The sequence below is a fragment of the Cylas formicarius genome, unplaced genomic scaffold (genome assembly GCF_029955315.1).
Source record: "Cylas formicarius isolate icCylForm1 unplaced genomic scaffold, icCylForm1.1 PGA_scaffold_4__25_contigs__length_36172078, whole genome shotgun sequence".
NCBI classification, from domain to species: domain Eukaryota; kingdom Metazoa; phylum Arthropoda; class Insecta; order Coleoptera; family Brentidae; genus Cylas; species Cylas formicarius.
This window is the reverse complement of record NW_026844334.1, coordinates 29,132,708-29,150,255: the sequence shown is the minus strand read 5'-3', so window position 1 is coordinate 29,150,255 and position 17,548 is coordinate 29,132,708. Positions and strand designations below refer to the sequence as shown.

General features: G+C 38.7%; 1 protein-coding gene across 8 annotated transcripts in view; it reads right to left on the bottom strand.

Moving 5' to 3' along the window:
* LOC132700465 (protein lap4) overlaps nt 1-17,548 on the bottom strand; it is a gene marked incomplete at its 3' end in the record, with an annotated part of 233,088 nt that overhangs the window by 49,703 nt on the left and 165,837 nt on the right. For 6 of the 8 annotated variants that reach the window (XM_060667806.1, XM_060667811.1, XM_060667807.1 and 3 more), the window contains 1 exon segment: nt 9,863-10,444. In XM_060667806.1, the coding sequence (XP_060523789.1) occupies nt 9,863-10,444 (582 nt within the window). 8 annotated transcript variants of the gene reach the window in all.

The window sequence follows — 17,548 nt, the reverse complement described above, 5'->3', positions numbered from 1 at the left end:
TTGAACTCCGACTGGAATCCTGCATCCGACTGGAATCCTGCAAATCTTGCATCCGACTGGAATCCTGCAGACGTTTCGCCAAAATCTCACTTGGCATCTTCAATGCTCGCGCTCCGAAAACACTTCGAACACTGGGAGGTTATCGGACAAGTGCCAAATACAAACCGAAGCAGTACAGTTCATAATATTTCACCATACCATCTTTCCGATACAGAAGTCAGCGTACTGAATAAAGGATTTAACTACGCAATAGCTCCAAAAAGAGTACCCGTCGAAGAGATCGTTTCCAACGTCGAAGCAAGTCTTTCCACCATAGACGAACAAGATGCGGAGTTAATTAGGCAAGATGTCGCCAGAGTCTTAAGACAGTCAAAACCACCGCAACCAAACTTAAGCAGAGAGGAAATGCAAGCCTTAAGGAATCTAAACAAAAACGAAAACATTCTAATAATGCCAGCAGACAAAGGAAATGCCACTGTCGTCATGAATACGTCGGATTATAATGCAAAATTGGAGGATATTTTGAACGACCCAATATACAAACAAGTCACCAGAGATCCCACGACATATTTGGAGAAAACAACTAAGTCCAAAATTCTCGATTCATCAATAAACGAGGATACAAAGAAGAAACTTATTCCGAGGGAAAAATCGAGTCGTTGCCCAAAATTCTATGGGCTCCCAAAGATCCATAAGGACGGGGTTCCCCTGCGTCCAATCGTAAGCGCCTTTAACTCACCATTATGCAAGCTGGAAAAACATCTGGCCAGTGCACTTCAGCCTATAGTGGAAAAGGCAGATTCCTATGTTAAAAACTCAGAACATTTCACTCAGATTTTAGGTTCTCTCAGGATGGACAAGGACGACATTATGGCAAGTTTCGATGTCAAATCCCTCTACCCGAGTATTCCAGTAGAAGAGGCACTCTTGCTTATAGAAGAAAACGAAGATCTTCCTCCATACATAATGGATCTGTCAAGACATTGCCTGAAAAACGCTTACTTTATGCACAACGGGAAAATTTACCGACAAATAGATGGAGCAGCAATGGGATCATCTCTCTCACCTGTGATTGCCAACCTCTTCATGATTTACTTCGAAAAGAAAGCAATAGAGAAGGCAAATCTGAAGCCAAAACTATGGACAAGATACGTTGATGACGTATTTGTTGTATGGCCTTTTGGCAAGGAGGAGCTTTTGAAATTCCTAGATCATCTGAATTCCATTCACCCAAGGATTCAATTTACAATAGAACTTGAAGAGGATAACAGTCTGCCCTTTTTAGATGTGCACATCACAAGGACCGAAGATGGACACTTGGAACACACTGTCTATAGAAAACCAACACACACTAATAGATATCTGAACGCTAAATCTCATCACCACCCATCACAGATACAGGCAGTGGCAAATACATTAATTGCTCGGTCCTTCAGGCTCACAAACGAGAGGAACAGAGATAAAGAACTGAAGAAAATTAGTACCTGTCTTCAACAAAACGGATACCAAAGGCGCACCATCAACAAGGCAATCAATAAACAACAACAGCCGCAGCAGAGAGTGCAGGACGAGACCCAACGAAGATCGATCGCTGTCCTGCCATACATCAAGGGGGTTACTGACAAAATCGGCCGAATATTACGGAAACACGACATATCAACGGCATACAAACCTGACCATACCATCGGAGCAATACTAAGAAACCCAAAACAAAAAATTACTCTGGAAAACCAAGGAGTATACAGTGTAGCATGCGGATCGTGCAGCCTGACGTATGTGGGACAGACCAACAGAAGGATTTCAGCCAGGCTCGAGGAACATCGTTTAGCCATAAGAAACAAACAAACAACATCGGCTTTGTTTCAGCACCAACATCAGACAGGCCATAAAATTGATTTCGCCACTTGCAAACAAATAGCTAATATTCCTGATTTTAGGACTAGGATAATACGAGAGGCCATCGAAATAGAAAAGTCCGGACACCTCAATACGAGAGACGACGCTCTGCATTTATCCAACACGTGGAGAACGATAATCAAACAGCAGAGCGATGCGCAGCAGCCAACGGGGACATCGCAACTACGATCGGGCGAAATTAACAACGCGACAATTCAGGGGGCGGAGCCACCTCCCCCCACGCACAAGCAGCACCGTTACCATCTCCGGCGCAGAGTATAAATACCACACGCACCGCCGATAACCTCCCAGTGTTCGAAGTGTTTTCGGAGCGCGAGCATTGAAGATGCCAAGTGAGATTTTGGCGAAACGTCTGCAGGATTCCAGTCGGATGCAAGATTTGCAGGATTCCAGTCGGATGCAGGATTCCAGTCGGAGTTCAACGAGCGAACGGATGATATCCCGGAATATAGTGTCATCACATTTTTCCATCCGTGAATCAATACGTGAGAATATCATACACCTTTACGGGAAGGAGACCTTTACAGCCACCAAGTGTTATGAAAAACTAAGGCAAAGGAGGGTTATTTCGCTGTGCAACTTGAATTTTCTTAAAAGCTGCCGCAACCAGAACTTGCTGCCAACATTTACAAGGTTGTCTTATCACACACGCACCAGAAAGACACAAGCTATCCTGGACAAAGCTAGCAAGGCCCTACTCCAAGACCAGATCAGGCGGACCCGGTACGAAATTAGTGAGACTGAGCTACAACTTTTCAGACTCCACCTGAAACTGAGCAACAAGATCCATCAGTTGCTGTGGGACCGCATAGAACTATTAACATCATGGCGCACTGAGAAGGACAAGGACATCACGTCAAAAAAACTGTGGAAGAAATTAGAAATCCTTCAGTCAAATTACAAAAAATCAGGACAAGTGCCAAATACAAACCGAAGCAGTACAGTTCATAATATTTCAGCATACCATCTTTCCGATACAGAAGTCAGCGTACTGAATAAAGGATTTAACTACGCAATAGCTCCAAAAAGAGTACCCGTCGAAGAGATCGTTTCCAACGTCGAAGCAAGTCTTTCCACCATAGACGAACAAGATGCGGAGTTAATTAGGCAAGATGTCGCCAGAGTCTTAAGACAGTCAAAACCACCGCAACCAAACTTAAGCAGAGAGGAAATGCAAGCCTTAAGGAATCTAAACAAAAACGAAAACATTCTAATAATGCCAGCAGACAAAGGAAATGCCACTGTCGTCATGAATACGTCGGATTATAATGCAAAATTGGAGGATATTTTGAACGACCCAATATACAAACAAGTCACCAGAGATCCCACGACATATTTGGAGAAAACAACTAAGTCCAAAATTCTCGATTCATCAATAAACGAGGATACAAAGAAGAAACTTATTCCGAGGGAAAAATCGAGTCGTTGCCCAAAATTCTATGGGCTCCCAAAGATCCATAAGGACGGGGTTCCCCTGCGTCCAATCGTAAGCGCCTTTAACTCACCATTATGCAAGCTGGAAAAACATCTGGCCAGTGCACTTCAGCCTATAGTGGAAAAGGCAGATTCCTATGTTAAAAACTCAGAACATTTCACTCAGATTTTAGGTTCTCTCAGGATGGACAAGGACGACATTATGGCAAGTTTCGATGTCAAATCCCTCTACCCGAGTATTCCAGTAGAAGAGGCACTCTTGCTTATAGAAGAAAACGAAGATCTTCCTCCATACATAATGGATCTGTCAAGACATTGCCTGAAAAACGCTTACTTTATGCACAACGGGAAAATTTACCGACAAATAGATGGAGCAGCAATGGGATCATCTCTCTCACCTGTGATTGCCAACCTCTTCATGATTTACTTCGAAAAGAAAGCAATAGAGAAGGCAAATCTGAAGCCAAAACTATGGACAAGATACGTTGATGACGTATTTGTTGTATGGCCTTTTGGCAAGGAGGAGCTTTTGAAATTCCTAGATCATCTGAATTCCATTCACCCAAGGATTCAATTTACAATAGAACTTGAAGAGGATAACAGTCTGCCCTTTTTAGATGTGCACATCACAAGGACCGAAGATGGACACTTGGAACACACTGTCTATAGAAAACCAACACACACTAATAGATATCTGAACGCTAAATCTCATCACCACCCATCACAGATACAGGCAGTGGCAAATACATTAATTGCTCGGTCCTTCAGGCTCACAAACGAGAGGAACAGAGATAAAGAACTGAAGAAAATTAGTACCTGTCTTCAACAAAACGGATACCAAAGGCGCACCATCAACAAGGCAATCAATAAACAACAACAGCCGCAGCAGAGAGTGCAGGACGAGACCCAACGAAGATCGATCGCTGTCCTGCCATACATCAAGGGGGTTACTGACAAAATCGGCCGAATATTACGGAAACACGACATATCAACGGCATACAAACCTGACCATACCATCGGAGCAATACTAAGAAACCCAAAACAAAAAATTACTCTGGAAAACCAAGGAGTATACAGTGTAGCATGCGGATCGTGCAGCCTGACGTATGTGGGACAGACCAACAGAAGGATTTCAGCCAGGCTCGAGGAACATCGTTTAGCCATAAGAAACAAACAAACAACATCGGCTTTGTTTCAGCACCAACATCAGACAGGCCATAAAATTGATTTCGCCACTTGCAAACAAATAGCTAATATTCCTGATTTTAGGACTAGGATAATACGAGAGGCCATCGAAATAGAAAAGTCCGGACACCTCAATACGAGAGACGACGCTCTGCATTTATCCAACACGTGGAGAACGATAATCAAACAGCAGAGCGATGCGCAGCAGCCAACGGGGACATCGCAACTACGATCGGGCGAAATTAACAACGCGACAATTCAGGGGGCGGAGCCACCTCCCCCCACGCACAAGCAGCACCGTTACCATCTCCGGCGCAGAGTATAAATACCACACGCACCGCCGATAACCTCCCAGTGTTCGAAGTGTTTTCGGAGCGCGAGCATTGAAGATGCCAAGTGAGATTTTGGCGAAACGTCTGCAGGATTCCAGTCGGATGCAAGATTTGCAGGATTCCAGTCGGATGCAGGATTCCAGTCGGAGTTCAACGAGCGAACGGATGATATCCCGGAATATAGTGTCATCACATTTTTCCATCCGTGAATCAATACGTGAGAATATCATACACCTTTACGGGAAGGAGACCTTTACAGCCACCAAGTGTTATGAAAAACTAAGGCAAAGGAGGGTTATTTCGCTGTGCAACTTGAATTTTCTTAAAAGCTGCCGCAACCAGAACTTGCTGCCAACATTTACAAGGTTGTCTTATCACACACGCACCAGAAAGACACAAGCTATCCTGGACAAAGCTAGCAAGGCCCTACTCCAAGACCAGATCAGGCGGACCCGGTACGAAATTAGTGAGACTGAGCTACAACTTTTCAGACTCCACCTGAAACTGAGCAACAAGATCCATCAGTTGCTGTGGGACCGCATAGAACTATTAACATCATGGCGCACTGAGAAGGACAAGGACATCACGTCAAAAAAACTGTGGAAGAAATTAGAAATCCTTCAGTCAAATTACAAAAAATCAGGACAAGTGCCAAATACAAACCGAAGCAGTACAGTTCATAATATTTCAGCATACCATCTTTCCGATACAGAAGTCAGCGTACTGAATAAAGGATTTAACTACGCAATAGCTCCAAAAAGAGTACCCGTCGAAGAGATCGTTTCCAACGTCGAAGCAAGTCTTTCCACCATAGACGAACAAGATGCGGAGTTAATTAGGCAAGATGTCGCCAGAGTCTTAAGACAGTCAAAACCACCGCAACCAAACTTAAGCAGAGAGGAAATGCAAGCCTTAAGGAATCTAAACAAAAACGAAAACATTCTAATAATGCCAGCAGACAAAGGAAATGCCACTGTCGTCATGAATACGTCGGATTATAATGCAAAATTGGAGGATATTTTGAACGACCCAATATACAAACAAGTCACCAGAGATCCCACGACATATTTGGAGAAAACAACTAAGTCCAAAATTCTCGATTCATCAATAAACGAGGATACAAAGAAGAAACTTATTCCGAGGGAAAAATCGAGTCGTTGCCCAAAATTCTATGGGCTCCCAAAGATCCATAAGGACGGGGTTCCCCTGCGTCCAATCGTAAGCGCCTTTAACTCACCATTATGCAAGCTGGAAAAACATCTGGCCAGTGCACTTCAGCCTATAGTGGAAAAGGCAGATTCCTATGTTAAAAACTCAGAACATTTCACTCAGATTTTAGGTTCTCTCAGGATGGACAAGGACGACATTATGGCAAGTTTCGATGTCAAATCCCTCTACCCGAGTATTCCAGTAGAAGAGGCACTCTTGCTTATAGAAGAAAACGAAGATCTTCCTCCATACATAATGGATCTGTCAAGACATTGCCTGAAAAACGCTTACTTTATGCACAACGGGAAAATTTACCGACAAATAGATGGAGCAGCAATGGGATCATCTCTCTCACCTGTGATTGCCAACCTCTTCATGATTTACTTCGAAAAGAAAGCAATAGAGAAGGCAAATCTGAAGCCAAAACTATGGACAAGATACGTTGATGACGTATTTGTTGTATGGCCTTTTGGCAAGGAGGAGCTTTTGAAATTCCTAGATCATCTGAATTCCATTCACCCAAGGATTCAATTTACAATAGAACTTGAAGAGGATAACAGTCTGCCCTTTTTAGATGTGCACATCACAAGGACCGAAGATGGACACTTGGAACACACTGTCTATAGAAAACCAACACACACTAATAGATATCTGAACGCTAAATCTCATCACCACCCATCACAGATACAGGCAGTGGCAAATACATTAATTGCTCGGTCCTTCAGGCTCACAAACGAGAGGAACAGAGATAAAGAACTGAAGAAAATTAGTACCTGTCTTCAACAAAACGGATACCAAAGGCGCACCATCAACAAGGCAATCAATAAACAACAACAGCCGCAGCAGAGAGTGCAGGACGAGACCCAACGAAGATCGATCGCTGTCCTGCCATACATCAAGGGGGTTACTGACAAAATCGGCCGAATATTACGGAAACACGACATATCAACGGCATACAAACCTGACCATACCATCGGAGCAATACTAAGAAACCCAAAACAAAAAATTACTCTGGAAAACCAAGGAGTATACAGTGTAGCATGCGGATCGTGCAGCCTGACGTATGTGGGACAGACCAACAGAAGGATTTCAGCCAGGCTCGAGGAACATCGTTTAGCCATAAGAAACAAACAAACAACATCGGCTTTGTTTCAGCACCAACATCAGACAGGCCATAAAATTGATTTCGCCACTTGCAAACAAATAGCTAATATTCCTGATTTTAGGACTAGGATAATACGAGAGGCCATCGAAATAGAAAAGTCCGGACACCTCAATACGAGAGACGACGCTCTGCATTTATCCAACACGTGGAGAACGATAATCAAACAGCAGAGCGATGCGCAGCAGCCAACGGGGACATCGCAACTACGATCGGGCGAAATTAACAACGCGACAATTCAGGGGGCGGAGCCACCTCCCCCCACGCACAAGCAGCACCGTTACCATCTCCGGCGCAGAGTATAAATACCACACGCACCGCCGATAACCTCCCAGTGTTCGAAGTGTTTTCGGAGCGCGAGCATTGAAGATGCCAAGTGAGATTTTGGCGAAACGTCTGCAGGATTCCAGTCGGATGCAAGATTTGCAGGATTCCAGTCGGATGCAGGATTCCAGTCGGAGTTCAACGAGCGAACGGATGATATCCCGGAATATAGTGTCATCACATTTTTCCATCCGTGAATCAATACGTGAGAATATATATATATATAGAACCCGAATTGTGAGCGTGACGGTGGATAACTTTGGAGTTAAGGATATTTTGAAAAATTTAAATAGAATTATTGTGACTCACTGTGAACTTCAAAACCAGTTAATAAAACACTATATAAAATGCTATTATAATTAAAGGTAAGTCCTAGTTGTGGTATAAACCAGAATCATGTCTACAAAGCCGGTCTGAAGTGTGCATTTCGAAAAAAATATTTCTTAATAGGACATCATCCTTCTAGAATGTTTCATGTGAACTTACACTTTTAAAACATCTCCAGCATTTCTGGAAAAGTAATTTTTAGTTATCTAGATTTGAATCCAGATTGCAATAAAATATAGCTAAATTATTGTGTGAATTGATACTAGTATCTACAGTCCGGTAGACACAATGCAATTTCTACATGTATTTTTAGCAGATAACATACCTGTTAAATATTTTTGACGAGAAAATTTTTGAGAGCAAATCATTTTTTAAATTTTGAGACAATAAACGATACTTTTTAGCGTTTATTAAAGTTAAAGGGATAAACTTGCAAAAATGTTTTTACCACGCATATATAACTGGTGGGAATATAAGAAAAAACGCATGATGGGAATATTAGAAACGAGAGAAATGAAAATGCTTGTTTGAAGTTTTAAATTAAATCCAATATATACTAATTATATTAATTTATTAATTATCTAAAACTAGTTTCTGTGCAAATCTCTTACATTTAGAACTGATTGTTTACTGACTTCTTTTATACAAGTTTTTAATTTTCTTGGTTACATTTTCCAATACCTACAGTTTTTAACGAAATTGTCCATTGGCACTTTTCATAATTATATATTTGGGAAGCGAAACTTTCTGCAATTACTAGAGTTGCTATGAAACAATGAACGTTTAGTTTATACGAGGTGCTTGTTGAGCATTTTTTCCACTTAGATGCTTCCTGTAAGATATCTAGTACCTCAAAGTTATATTTACACTTTTAAGGGTGACATTTCGTGTACTCGACTTTATTTACATTTACAATAGAGGTTAAACCTATAAGTTTATATAAACAAACTGTTTTACAGGCTTAATTTCGGGAAAAATTTGCCGAGATCGTGTCTATACTTATGAATTATGCTAAGGACGCCGATCCGTGTGCTGTAATTCAGCATTATATTAACCCTTCACTTGTCGCTAATCTTTTTAACAACGCCTCCGACACCTTAATTCCTTTTTTGCCTGGAAATTTTGCAACTCGTGCTGCTATTGGTTTAAAACGAAATTTCAAATCTCGCGCATGCTCATATTGCACACACATCATAATTTTGTTACATAGTTACATAGTTAGTTTGTTACAATTGTACAAATATGACGTAGTTTAGATACAGCAATGTTCTCTGAAAATGGTATTGAAATGGAAATTAACATCAATCAAGATTAATACAAATTTCGAGTTGATATCGCTAACACAATTTAAAATCAAAACTACTGACATGCTACTAGTTTATTATTTGCTGGCAAGAAAAACAAGTTTTTCGATGTTTTAAGTTTTTTTTGTTCAATTCTTATTCCACACAAGTCGGTGGGGTGTTTTAGTTGACCTATCTTCATTGCGTATTTCGGTTTCATATTTTCCATCTTGGCAAATTGTAACCCGCTTTTTTTATTGTTAAGCCTTCCAGTTCTATGTACGACTTCGAGCTTTGCCACCTATAACCAGGTATTGATCGACAATGTTTTCTGTTTGGTTCTCTGCTTATAGATTTTCTATAGTTTTCTATTTTCTATAGTTAGTGCTATTGCCTTACTCCTTTTCCCCTCTCCTGTTTTTGTTGTTGCACAAAATGAAAAAACCCTTGTGACGACAAACAAGTCTACCAAGTTTTGTCAGGAATTGGAGACCAAAAACAGACTTATTTTTGCCCTTAAAATCTTCATATCGTATTTTTTAAAACTCTGTGTATGCTTTCAAATTTACAACACATGCTAATTTTTCTCTAACGCCATTGATATATGCCAGAAAACACATTAAAAAAGTAATGTTAATACTTGCGAAATTTTAACAATGCATACATCCAGTAAATAAAATAAACGTTACCTTGAAAACCCGATACGGCGAATTTCCGTAACGCGACATTGACGAGTCGTCATTTAGGAAACTCGTTTTCAGAGAATCGAAATGTACAGGATCGCAATTAACGAGCCTATCTTCTCTACGAAACGTTTTCAACATTGCCGGCTTTTTGGCGAGCACGGGATGAGGTATGAGTCGAGGGGGATCCGACAACGGAGGCGGTGGAGGAATTTTTATTATGTCCTCTTCTTTTAGAGGCGCAGTTACCTCGGCTAACGGAGGCAGCGAATTGTAAATATTAATTTCTAGCTGGGTCGGTTGGGTTAGACCGACAGTGGACATTGAATGTCTATTATTTGCTGTCAGAAATTGGGATTGAATGGGGACGGAGATGTAGTCCGAAGGGGGAGGTATTACTTCATCGTTACACGATTTGGAGTTTAGTAAAAGATCCTCTAAAGTAAAATCTGGTGGCTCGAGCTTCGATTGAATACCAACTTGATCGATACTTGTGGTCTCAATTCGATGTGCCGGTTTCGATTGAAGTGTCCCTGTACCGACTTCGATATTTGGTCTGATAAATTTCGGGAGGGTCTCCGATGATGCCTATATATGAAAGCAAATCGCAATCAATTTTCAACTTTCCTTCCATCGCTGTAGACATTGCTCTAGACCATGACTACACTAAGACCGACACAACAAAAGCGAAGTTTCATTATCGGAGTTTTCAAAATTGCGCTAAAATAGGAGACGAAGCCAAAAATATTTTCCTCGGACACCGATTTTAAAAAATATTTGTATTCTAAAATCAATCAATCAATTTTTGAAAGAAACTTTCATAGGTAATTAATTAGTTAGTAATAGTTGTTTACAATCTTCTGGATTCCACCTGCGACGGTTGTTGATGAATTGAAGTTGCTGACTTTTAGCCAATCATCATATGAACATCATCATGTCTCGGATGAGCGATTCCATATTGGTGAGATATTATTATATTATTTATTAAGAACTTTTGTCCAACTTCGCCAAAAATCTCTCACCATATTCGATACAGAAGTTCACAGCAGAAGGTATGAGGAAAATTATAAACTGGAGAGACAGGACGAAAAATGTTAACTAAGAAAAAGAACACGAAAGAACCTTAAATAAACAACAAATAAACTAATCAACAGTTGCCGAACATGATAATTAAACCGGATATCAAATATTATACAACCAAATCAGTCATCCGAGATATGTTCATGTTCATGTCCTTCCTTTGGCTCCGTCCCCTCAAACAGTATATAGGCAAACCAGTTTCAGTTGAGATCCGAAGTAAGGATGACTTGCGAAACGTCGCAGCAAGTCCGGTTCATTAACAACCGACGCAGGAAGAATCCAGGAGATTAGTAAATAATCTCCTACGTGTTTAGCAGGGGTTACTTCCGTAAATAAAGTTGCGAAATTTATTGTTGAAAAAGAATTTTAATAGCTACTGTATTCTCAATTTATCAAATATTTCGTTAAACTAGCAATTCATTAAATCAAGAACATTTTCCAAATTCCAAAATTTGGCAGCAATGTCTGACCGAAAACAAACTGCATGAAATCGTCTTAACTCAAAAATGTGGCAAATCTTAATAAAAATCTTAAGTTTTAATATTCTTCGATAACCTAAAAACATTAATAATAAAAAGGCTTGCAGAAAAAACAAACAAATTTTTGTCTATCTTTTTCAATATTTTTTTGCTTCTCTTTTTTCGTAACAAAAAAAAATACATATGAATGACAATCATGAAGATATCACATGCAACTATTTGTTTAGAATGTTTATATATTTTTATTATCACGTTTAATCATATGGGAACATTTTCATTAAGGAATTTGGGCAAATTTGATATCAAGTCGACATTTTTTTTAAATATATTAAAAAAATAGATTATTTTTGAAAAAATCGCAAATGTTTAACGGAAAAAGATGATTTTTTCTCAGTTTCCCAAAGATGTGATTTTTTTAATTCGAACAATATTAAAGCACAATGTTAGTATGGAAAAAATCAAGTTTATCCGATTTTTGTATATCGGCACAATTGTAAAAAACTGAAAAAGTAATAAATATAAAAATACTATTTTTCGAAATTTTCAAAAATAACCCAATTGTTAAATATTCCTTTATGGAGAATGTCAATTTTCACAGCAAAACGCAAATTTTTAAAACCTTTTGTTAATTATCCATTATCCTGACTATAGATAATAAATGGCTAAAATTCATTCATTATTCATAACACTATAACCACTGCCCGTTTGCTATAGTCGAGATTAAGGGTTGTGTCACATGAGATGACAAATATACTTTTTTCAAAACATATAATATTAATATACTAATACTGAGGGGAGCGGAGCTAAATGATGGGCATAAACATCGTTGTGACAGGCAAAGATCTAAGTGGCGGTTAAGATGGTTGTTTTCGTTGTTGGTTTTAATTCGATAAAACTAAAATACTTACATGTAATCAATTCTTCTATCAACGAAAAATCCGAGAATCTACAGAAATCTGTAAGCAACCAAACAATCTTAACCGCGACTCAGGTATTTACCTATCACCAATGTTGGAACAAAGCAGAATGCGGGCTAGTTTCAATTAAGCTCTGAGGAAGCCAACAGAAATGGCCAGAATGATTGGCGACGCAGGAGGAATTCAGAAGTTTTGTAAATAGCATTACAGTAGCCTGTGGAAGTCTGTGAAAAATTAAAATCCATATGTAGATTGGATGTTATTTTTGAAAAAAAAACTAAATTAAAAATGTTTATCGAAAACAAAAATACTTTTATAAATTTATTTATAAATAACACAGGCCAACAAAGTTTTTGTGAGTTATAGAGACTAAACTAATAGAGAAACAATGTTTTTTTGTTTCTATCAGATGCAACATTTTTGAATTAATTTTTGAGATATTGAGATTACTGTTTTATAAATAGGAATATTACGCAACATTCTAAAAATTGAAATTGTTACGCCACTGGCATAAATTTTGCACAAATTAACACAATATTAGTGAGGAATCCCTGAAAGTAAAATATAGTTTCTGGGATTGTAGGCAGTTGTTTCGTAAGGTCAGTGAGCGTTGTGCAGTTAAATTAATTTTTAAACTGCCAAGCCTTTGTTAAAATATTCCAAATACGTTTTGCTAAGTGTGTATCAGTTTTTGTGACCGTAAAATAAGTGAAGACATCCTTAATGATGTTGGTGGTATATGGAGTGTTTCTCAGCAACCACGGTTATTTTTATAATCAGAACTTAATGACTTAGTGAGAGACGTAGGTTCATCTAAGGATAGTTCCCGAAATTGTCGCATCTAGACTTCGAAATAAAAATATATTCAGGAAGCGCGAGATAGAATTTATAAAAAAACTTGATACAGATTACACTTCTGAGCACTGAAAGCTGTTCGTTGACTCGTCCAAGAGAAGCCTTAAAGCTGTTCCTCTGCACAACGGAAATGTTCTTGCTTCTGCTTGAGAAAATCAAATACAAGAACTATAGTTGTGTGGTGACTTAAAAATTGTGGGACTTCTACTAGGTCAGCACTTAAGATATACAAAGTACCCGCATTTTTTGTGTGAGTGGGACAGTAGATACAGACGGCAACATTGAGTGAGAAAAAAACTGACCAAAAAATGTTAATTTAACACCACGATCAAAAAATATTTTTCACAATAGTCTTATTAATCCACGAAAAATTCTCTCACCAACATTGCATATTAAATTAGAACTGATGAAGCAGTACGTGAAAGCTTTTAATAAAGATGGAGCATTCATTAAATTCCTCTGTGGAAAATTTGCCGCTCTCTCAGCTGCAAAATTAAAGGAAGGAACTTTTGTCAAATAAGGCGATTAATGGAAGATCAAGACTTTGTGAATCACGTGCTGTAAGTGAGGAGTAAGGTAAGAGTTTCAGTCAAGCTCTGAAGAAGCCAACAGGATGATTGGCGAAACGTGGAAGTTTCTTTGAAAAATTAAGTCACATAAACTTAAATAGTTCCTAAACCATGAGAAAATCAAATGATGAACGTTACCTTGATTTTTACCACTAAACCCATATACGCAATAATATATAGGCCGTGCCATTTAACATTACAAAGTTCATATCAAAACCTCAGAATTGTATAATCCAAAAGTTAGTAATATAAAGTTCCCTAGGAAACTTTTGCATTTAAAATTTCTCGATAAGTGTTACAGGTTTTGAAAAAAGTATGTGAGACATCCTATACACTTTTTCGTTCTAGTTTGGGTAAGTGCTAAAAGTTGTCGGCACCTCAAAGTATGGAAAAAGAACTCACCAGTGTATTCAATAATTTTTTTTAATTGATTGTAATTTCTGTAGTCATCCATTTTTCATTCATACATCTATAAAGTTATATTAAACATAATACACACTTCCAGCGAATAGACCCTAAAAACGTCAAATAGTCCCTAAGCAGGTTTCAAAAATAGAATATGGGTTTTTAACAAAATATTTTTCCTCCAATTATTAAATTCAATAAACAATTTAAGATCATTCAAAACTAAATTAAATATTTACCACGTTTCGATTTGTTCCAGTAATAAATGTTCTTCATCTAATAAGTAAAATGTGGTCAATTTTACCAAAAAATCTGTTTAACAGTTTCTGGATACTCTTTATATAACACTTGCAATACCAAGAACTGGCAATCATTGAAAACTCCGAAATAGAAACCGGCAAGAAAAGACGACAAGCAAAATAAAATCCCAACATCATACCAAAAATATATTTACCAATTAAAATCACATTGAATATTGGTTAAATTTTCCACGGGTAAATCATCCCCGTGGTATCATTGATATACATAAATTCATACTAATTAACCGTCAACATCGAATATAATATAAAATCTGCAATAACTACTGTGGACTTCGTAAAAACACAATCGATTGGTTCTTAGTGGCTATATTTGAAAGGGACAAAACTAATTAGGCATTTTTTGTAAGAGAGAAAGATAAACAACGTCTTCAAATTTCTAAAAATCAAAAATTCCTTTCTAGGTGCATGTTCGGTTCTTATAATATATTTGTAATTAGTTTCGCCGTATGATAAATTTAAAACAAAATTTTCAAATCACAATTTTACCCAAAGTATACAAACGATTCGCCATAGTAGAGCACATAAAAATATGCGCAGAGAAAAACATTTCATTTTCAATTATCCTAATAGTAGTTTTTTATATAAACAGTTTATTCTTTAATTCTAGATAGCACGCTTTAGGAGAACTGGAGAACAGAGGGTGCTTAATTTTGCTGGTTTCAAGGTACAATAAAAGTACACGCAATTTTTTCTTATATCAATATGGGAGTAAGAAAAATATATTTTAGCACATAAGAGAGAACTTCAATGTGCCAAAAAAATACAGGGTGTGTCATTTAAAAAATTAAATATTTTATGACGTCACACTTTTAGACCAAAAATATTTTTAAAAGATGTACCAACCCACATCCTAGAACGTTTACATTAAACTTTTTTTCTACTGTTGTAAATATGGACACTATGAACGCCCGACTCACTAAAGTAGGGCCCTGTATAATTTGGTTGAAATTTTATGACTTCATCGTCTACGAAAAACCCGGCTTTCCACATTACAATTTAAATTTACATAATATTTATATATTGTTTTTATTATGTAAATAGTAAGATTTTCCAGTGACCACAAAAACTGTTAACAGATCTAGGAAAAGTGCTTCATTGATGGAAATGAAGGTGAACAATAGAAAATATTTCCTTAAGCTTTGTTTACTCCACCTCCACCATCGAAAAATAAAATCGGGAATTAGGAAGAAACATATGTTTTGTATAGTGTGTGCATTTTTTACGGGGTATTCCGCTTATTAGTAAAGAGACACAAAAGATTCGCAAACATAATTTTCATGATAGGTTTTTTTCTATCTTCAGAAATTTGCGAGAAATAAATAAAAAGAAAAGAGTTTGCCAAGAATATCTCACAAATATAAAAATTGGACTGACGAAGCTTATTTCACGAGTGCTGGCATACTGAATCGACGAAATTCAAGATTTTCATCAAGGCAATCTTGCTGCAAATAATTATTTTAGAGATGATTGAAAACATTGTCACAGAAACAGAACACGATATGCCCTTGCCCCATCGTAATAATTGATATTTGCTTGTTGTTTTCATCACGATCTAATCACTATCTCAACACTAATTTTCCTGGCCACTGGATTGGCAGGAATGGACGTATAAGATATCAGTTGTAGACGATATCAGTTGTAGACCACCTGTGAGGTCACATAGTTCATTCGACTTATCGATTTTGAATTTCCACAAAATAAAATATACACCGTCCAATACAACAATGGCCGATTTGAGAAATGCTACTGATATAGCCTCTAGAGAGCTACAGGGCACGGCTATTTATTATTTTAAATGCAATAAGAAGCATAAGAATCATGCGCGAAACATGATTCAGACATAATGGAGAAAAATTGGATAACAATTGCATAATTAAAACGAAGCTACTTGTCTTTTTCTATTTTTTTAATCAATAACTAGGACTAGTCTAGTGGTCTAGAAATATCTATTTCGTGTGGATTAAATAAAAATCACCACAATTATGATTCATTGGTTGAGAATTCACCACCAACCCTGTTTCGACAAATTCTCCCTAATTCCTTCTAAATAATATTTTTTTATAAAAAAAGTCTGGGCAATGCTCAAATCGCACTTAAAAAAATGTCACCACAAATTTTCCGAGCTGCCGTTACCAATCAAGATTATACAGCCCGTCCGATCTGTTTTCAGCTAATCTATGGGTACTGGATACATACAGGGTGTTTCAAAAAACATGCGCTACCGCTAAATTAGAGATTCCCCGGCGTTTTTCCAATTATTGCTTTTGCCCGATTTTGTTGAAATTAATTAGTTTAAAATTGTGAAGTCCAGTGTCGTCAAATAGATCTAACACCACTGACTGATCTAATAAAATTTGATGCGTTTTCTTTTTATTATTAATTAGTGTCCAACGATATTCAACATCGCACACGCACACGCACACGCACACCCACACCCACACCCACACCCACCCACACCCACCCACACCCACCCACACACCCACACACCCACACACCCACACACCCACACACCCACACACCCACACACCCACACACCCACACACCCACACACCCACACACCCACACACCCACACACCCACACACCCACACACCCACACACCCACACACCCACACACCCACACACCCACACACCCACACACCCACACACCCACACACCCACACACCCACACACCCACACACCCACACACCCACACACCCACACACCCACACACCCACACACCCACACACCCACACACCCACACACCCACACACCCACACACCCACACACCCACACACCCACACACCCACACACCCACACACCCACACACCCACACACCCACACACCCACACACCCACACACCCACACACCCACACACCCACACACCCACACACCCACACACCCACACACCCACACACCCACACACCCACACACCCACACACCCACACACCCACACACCCACACACCCACACACCCACACACCCACACACCCACACACCCACACACCCACACACCCACACACCCACACACCCACACACCCACACACCCACACACCCACACACCCACACACCCACACACCCACACACCCAC